Below are 7,500 nucleotides of genomic sequence, written 5' to 3'. Positions count from 1 at the left end.
GAGGTGTAGTGGACAGCGTTGGAAAGGGGAGTGTATATATAAGGGTAGACAAAATATATACAGGTGGTTGCATGTACAATCTAAATAATGGTCATCTGAACAACATGAGAGGTTCAGCATGTGCAACAATGATCAGTGCAAATACAAAAGTACTGAGACAGTACAGTAATGAGTGCAATACAGCAATGTAATGTAGTGATGTAATGTGATGTAAAGTGTGCACAGGTGTGCGTGTGTGTGTGTGTATGTGTGTGTGTGCGCGCGTGTGTGTGTGTAGCATTTCTTGGTTTTGTTTATGAATCTCATTTTTGTAAGGAGGTCATCACAGAGTCACGCTAACTTGAGCCCTATGGTAACTCCACCCTTTTTGAGTCCAGAGCCAATCAGAGACCAACAACCATCCCTCAGATAACAGAGTCTGTCTGTTCTTCCGCACAGGTAACACCATCACACTGCATCCAGTACCAAAAGCCACAATGTCACACGGTCACACCTAAAATATACCACGACCTTTTGGAGGGGAAAAAAAAATATCCTAAAAACAGCAAGCCGTAACACTGAGACATTTTCGCACCTTGTCTCTCTGAAAGAGAAAGCAAGACAGAGAGGAATGGAGGGAGATAGTGAGAGGCCAAACCAGATAAAGAAGAGTGGTAATAGTCTATATTCCGTGAAGAAAATGTCTAAAAATGTAATACATTTAACTGAAGCTGACATCAAACACAAAGTCTCATCTAGGTCTTCCTTTCTCTGTTCCTTGCGTGTACATGTGTATATTTGTATGTTCATGTCGGGCATTAGTACAGGTAGCAAATTTAAGCTTTAAACTCTCACTTGCAATGTCTCCAGTAAAACAATATAGAGTAGTCTCCATTGCCAATATGCCAACATCTTTTGAACTACAATATACCCACAACAGGGCCATGTGGCCCTTGCAGCCTGCTAAGAGGTGTTTTAAACGAGACTATTCATCTATATACACACACTTAACAGCTTCACCCAGGGCTCGGGTTTTGTGTTAAGGGAGGAGGAGTGTGGTCGCTCAGCCTCTGGGACTAACACTCTTACACAGCCTACAATATCATCTCTACTGATCTTTACCATAGTGTCTTCTTCCTCAGAAATCCACGACGTTCATTTAAAGACAGACAGACAAACACACACACACGCACACACACACACACCAATCCTACACTTTAATATTACGGTACAAATACGATACTCTCTCATTGAGAAGCTCAGGTGATGAGAGGGAAGGTCAGAAGATGTGAGCGCTGCAGCTACAGAGGAGTGAGTTATGAACGTGCGTAAATGAACTTGATCATGAAAGGACAAGATGTTTCTGAGTGGGATTAAACTGTACATTGATATCATTTATTTTTAATTCTTTACTTATGAATAATGCATGATGGGTCCTTTTACAAAAAAAGTGAGTGTGTATATATATATATGCATGTGCGTGCGTGCGTGTGTGTGTGTGTGTGTACACTGCCATGCAGAAGCGGGACACATCTCTTGAGTGTATGATGCTGTTATAGAAGAACCTCAAAAACTCCTACACAAAACCAGGCAGAACTCTGCTCAAAATAGATCAGAAAGACAACACAGAGACAGGAGGAGAGAAAGATGGAGAGAGAGAGAGAGAGAGAGAGAGAGAGCGAGAGAGAGAGAGGGAGAGAGAGAGAGCGAGAGAGCAAAAGCACACATGAAAGGCAGAGGCATTGACCAGAAGGGTACGAAAGAAAGAACATGGGCGTGCCATTCCCGTCTACTCCTCTCTCTCTCTCTCTCTCTCTCTCTGCATCAGTCTATTTAGGCATCCCTCTCTTCCAGGATTAATTGCGGTCTAACTTCGCCGTTCCATTTGACCACCGTGGTTTGTTTGGAGCCCCGGTGGTTTTGGCCTCTGACAACTTGTAGAAATGTAAAAACAACTACACATCACACAGGGCCCAAAACAGCACTAAGACAGCTATCACTAAAAAGAAGGCCAAAGTTAAACAGTGAAAGGGGGGGGGGGGGGGGGGTAGGTTATTTAAGACTATGCCTATTCATTACAAGTACAAGAAACCAGAAACTCATAGCTTCCTGAGATGATAAACTAAAGAAGATTAATTTTCCCGAACGGTATTGATTGTTGTATTGATTATAGGCAGCTTTACATAGCCACGATCAAGTTTCCTGATTTCCATTACTGAGAGCAGATAGCTGGGCTATTCTAAAAGCCACACAGATAGCAGATATCAAACCACACATTAGGATAAAACCCCAGTAGAATAATTTGTCAATTTAGAGTGCTAATACATCAGAGATGTTTTTGCTTTTAATCTGCTTAGCCAAAACAATGTACGTGAGGCCAATGCAAAGCTTTCTTAATGGTAACTATCTGTTTGTTTTAAATGCTGGATTATGTTCAAAAGACTTGGGTTTTTGGAATATATATATATATATATATATATATATATACACACACACACTTGCCTTAAAGTATGTGTTTTGTGTCACTGTTTGAACACTACGGTTAAAGTTATGATTGCAAGTGGAAGTTGCGTGCACGCGCGCTCGTGTGTGTGTGTGTGTGTGTGTGTGTGCGCGTGTGTGTGTGTAGCTATTTGAGCTGTAATTGCATCCGTGTAGAGTTGACCTAAGCCTTGAGGTGATTTATGGTTGATGCCAACACACAGCTAACAAGGACAATAAATCTGCTACGTTCTACTGATACAGCTGGAAATCTGTGTGTGTCTGTGTGTGTGTGTGTGTTTGTGTGTGAGTGTAAACATTAAAGCGCACATATTCAGAGAACAATGCTTGTGTCTCATTCATGCCATCTCTCTCCCTCCCTGACACACATACGCAAACGCACGCACGCACACTCTCACACACACACACACACACACACACACAGAAACAGACATGCAGCTGTATGTAAAAAGCTGGATAAACTCTTCATGGAGAAGTGCCATGAGAGTGACACCGATGCAATGAACTTTGACCTTCTCCTCCTCACCTCTGACCTCGCTGTAGAGCATCATTAGCAACATGGCGAGCAACATTTCCCTCAGTGAATATATATACATGTGTTGGTCCATAGTGTTGCGGCGCCTCAGAGCACAATACCAAACGTACCAAAGAGCCAGAGTTACAGGAGTTTCAGTTTGTGTGTGTGTGTGTGTGTGTGTGTGTGTGTCATTGTGTGTGCTGATGGTGTGTATGTGAAACCACAGGGGTGTGTCCTTTTTCCTATTCCCAGTTGTGGTGGTGGAGAAGGGTAGAGTCATCAGAGATCAGAGATTTGAACCATTCAGGTAACAGATAATGGTCAAAAGAGTTCATTGCCAATGACACAATGCATGTGTGTATATGTGTAGCACTCAATAGTGTGTATCATTGTGTGTGTGTGTGTGTGTGTGTCTTCATGGGGATTGCCCTTTAAAGGCCAGTATGTACTCTCTCGTCTCTGCCTTAAAAGAAACAGACAGGTAGGCTATTCATGGAGTTTCCTCTTTTTCACCTGTTCTTTTGCTTTTCTGCTCTGAAATGGGTAGAAAGAGCACTGAAGATTTGTTTGAGAGCTGTTTCCAAACATCTAAGGATAATTTACAGACCTTTCAGGGACTCAAACATATATCAGCACACACACACACACATCAAGTCCTCCCCTACCTGCCCCCTTCACCTTTTCCGCTCTTTCATCTTGCTTCCATCTCCCACTCTTGTCTGATCTCCCCTCCTTCTCCTTTTTCCTCAACCCCTCCATTCACTCACTTTAATTCCACCATCCTGTATTACCTACTGCAACCTCGCCGACCTCATCCAAGTACTTCACCCTTTACAAACACACACACACACACACACACACACAGGGACACACGCACACAAAGATATGTTCAGAAACAGACACTCACACCTACATTCCTGCAGTATCTACTCTCCTACTTTCTTCAGTGTACCACTCAATTTTTTTTTTTACTTCTGTGTGCCTTTGCTCTCTAACAAATTGACTGAATACACACACACACACACACACACACACACACACACACACACACACACACACACATAGTCATAGTCAAAATGGAACCCCTGGAGTCTCCAGACAGAGGTATTTAAATAAAAACAGTACATGGAAGAGCTAAGAATACCTTCTGGCTGGCTGTCACAGAACACTCTGTCAAACAAACAGAAAGAGAGAGAGAGAGAGAGCACGAAAGAGAGAGAGAGAGAGAGACAGGGTGGGGGTTGAAGTTAAGCGTCTGGGTCAAACAGAATGACATGACAACTGCAGTGAATGTAAATAAAGAGCTCTGTGTGGTAATTCAATCTCCTAGATCCTCGCAGACAGAGGCTTAAAACATAAATCATTCAGCTATCACACACACACACACACACACACACACACATAGTCAGACAGACCATCCTGTATTCATACATCAATTGGCCCCTTTCCCAATAGGAACGCTCCGATAAACACATCCGGTAACCGACTCACACTCAAATACACACCCGTGCAGATACAACCCAGTCTCACATCTTCAACTACTCAGCGTCACTTAGCCATTCAAAGAGTCTCTCTGTCCAGTAATGATCTATGTGAAATATAAACCAGACGAGGGCTTCAATTGGTTAAGAGCTGTCCAGACTCCAGGCACCTCTTCATTCTCCCTGTCTCCACATACTCATTACTGCTCTCCATTTGTTCTCTAATTTACCCTTTTGGATGATTTTTCACAGAATTATCTATGCGTATGTCACAACTGTGTCACAGAATGATTACCAATAAATCACATTAGCCCTCTCACATGTGGGATGTTGTAACATTATCTTAAATGAACTTGCAAGGATCCTAGACCGAAAAGCAACTGCAAATTTTTTTTTTTTTTTCAGTTACAGCGAAAAATGCCTCTCAGATTCCCTATATCATCTCACCACACTGAGCCGACAAATGAAAAGCAGAATTTAATTAAAAAGAACAACCACGAAAAATTTCATAATGTAACTAATGTCTACTATACATTTTCAATGATAAGTAGAGGAACATGCATGGACTAGGGTTAGAGTGTCTGGTGCAAACACACAATAACAAGCATATCGAACATTAACGCATCATCTCACATTAGAGTGATTTCATACGGTCTATCTGCGTAATGATGGGTAAAACACTGATCCGAACAGCACATACCTGTTTCCTCATCTATGGTGAATCGTCCAAGGCCACTACCATCTCGAATGGAGTACTGCACCTCTCCATCCCTGCCCGCGTCGTCATCACGGGCTGAAACTTGCAGGACAGAGGTACCGATCCGAGCGCTCTCCTTAACCGATCCGCTCAGGGCGAAGTCCGAAAAATAAGGAGCGTAGAGGTTTTCGTTCACGTCGACTATCTCCAGCTCCACGAAACTGACAGAGAGGAGGGAGACCGGACGGCCCTTGTCTTTCGCACGCACGGTCAAGTTATAGAACTGCTGCGTCTCGTAGTCCAGTTCCCGGGTCAGCCGAATGGCCCCGCTGGCTTTGTCTACCTCAAAGCGGCCGTCGTAATCGCTGGCGAGCGAATACCGCACCTGGCCACCGAGGCCCAGGTCGGGATCCTGTGTGTCCAGCCACGCAACAACTGTGCCCACCGGTAAGTCCTCCAACGCCCTGGCACTTACAACACTGGGGATGAACGCTGGCGGACAGTCGTTGACGTCGTCCAGGGTAATCCGAAGGGTCGTCATGGAGAACCGCTGGGCGGCCCTCTCGGCCCGGTCACGCGCTTCCACTTTCAGAGCAAACGATGGTATGTATTCACGGTCCAGCTGACCCGCCACGTACACGATTCCGTTGGAGCTGTTGATGCCAAACTGAGCTGTGCTGGTGAGTAAAGAATACTGGATCTCTCCGTTAGAACCCTGGTCTTTGTCTGTCGCCTCCACCTGGATCACCTCTGTGCCCACGGGCGTGTTTTCGGGTATGCGAGCTTGGTAACCGCCTTCTTGCAGAAAGACTGGTGCGTTGTCATTCGCATCCTCTACGTACACCGTGAGAAGACGCCACGCCGATCTCTGCGGTTGACCCAGGTCATACAGCGTGACGTTAAGAAGGTACCGATCTGTCCGCTCTCGGTCCAATGGGAGGAAAACACTGATCACGCCGCTTAACGTACCAATGGTGAAGCAGCTATCTGAATTGCCATCAGCAATGGTGAACAGGATTTGCCCATTAAACCCAGTGTCACCATCATAGGCTTTGACCTGAAAGATGCTTGTGCCAACCTCTAGATCTTCTCCGACCGTTATATCCGTAGGGAAGGACTTGTCAAACTGTGGCGTCTGTCGGTTGACAGAGAACAGATCGATGAAACCTTCCTCTGTTTTGGGTTTGCTGTTGGCTTTGGCTTTCTTGAGAAGTTTCTCTGCCAGTCTTTGGGCAACATGCGTCTCCTTGCAGCTGAAGGTCTTGGGGGGGGATTTCCCCTGTACCACAGAAATGTTCACAAACATGGGATCTGAGAAATTCTCCCCATCTGTGGCAGTGATTTTCAAGCTGAATGCTCCGTTTTTGGGGGTTGCTGTGGTGAGAGATCGGCGTAAGGTCATGACCCCAGAATCTGGGTTCAGCTCAAAGAAGCCCCGTTCATTTCCCGAGAGGATTTTGTATTTAACCAGTTCCAGCTCGTCAATGTCGATAGCAGACATCGTGGTGATGACCTCACCGACTGGCAGGTCACGGGAGACCACCCCCACGCAATCTACTTTCTCAAACAGAGGCTGGTTGTCATTAACGTTCTCCAGGTGTACAGTGACGTTAACCTCACTCTCACGTCTGTAAGGGGAGCCCCAGTCAGAGCCACGAACGACAAAGGTAAAGCTTTCAGGGGAGGATTCAAAGTCCAGTTCTTGTGTGGTAGTGATCACCCCACTGAACTGATGCACCGTGAAGGGGAGCGAGGTCAGGCTCGCCATGCTGTAGGTGATGTAACCATTCTCCCCATGGTCTGCGTCCGACGCCGCGACCACGACGACAGTGGTCCCCACGGCGACGCTCTCGTTGACAAACACTTCGTACGACTGTTGCGCAAACGTGGGCGCGTTGTCGTTGCCGTCTTCGAGGACCACTCGAACTTTGACCCTGAGCTCGCTGTCCACCTCTACTACTTCCAGTTCAAACACCTCCTGGTTGACCTGGGTAAGCCAGCGGGCTGTACTGATCACTCCAGTTAGTGTGTTAATACTAAAAAAGGCTGAGTCAGCAGACGGGGTGAGAACGTACTCTGCATCGTCCGGCTCAGGCTGGAGCTTTACGGCTTCCACTATGGTGCCGGGCGGAGCCACCTCACTCAGCGTGACCTCGTAGTCCTCTTTCTGGAAGCGCACCTCCAAGGGGGACGGTCTCTGCAACCGCAAGTGCACCACGTGCACGGCCGAGAATTTCTGAGGCGTTCCGGAGTCCCGCGCCTGCAAGCTGAGGTTCAGGCCGTAAGGGTAGCTGTCCCAATCGAGCTGCTCAGGTGCACGGAGG

At 46.2% G+C, this 7,500-nt stretch overlaps 1 protein-coding gene across 2 annotated transcripts in view; it reads right to left on the bottom strand.

Annotated features, from left to right (window-relative positions):
* Positions 1–7,500, bottom strand: part of fat3a (FAT atypical cadherin 3a) — a 51,952-nt gene that overhangs the window by 43,460 nt on the left and 992 nt on the right. For both annotated transcript variants that reach the window (XM_030777012.1, XM_030777011.1), the window contains exon 1: positions 5,180–7,500. This exon is cut by the window's right edge. In XM_030777012.1, coding sequence (XP_030632872.1) covers positions 5,180–7,500 — 2,321 coding nt within the window. The remainder of the gene's footprint in view (positions 1–5,179) is intronic.

This window comes from Chanos chanos, chromosome 6 (assembly GCF_902362185.1).
Source record: "Chanos chanos chromosome 6, fChaCha1.1, whole genome shotgun sequence".
NCBI lineage: Eukaryota > Metazoa > Chordata > Actinopteri > Gonorynchiformes > Chanidae > Chanos > Chanos chanos.
Note: the sequence above shows the minus strand (reverse complement) of the source record. Positions and strands in the feature narration are given on the sequence as shown.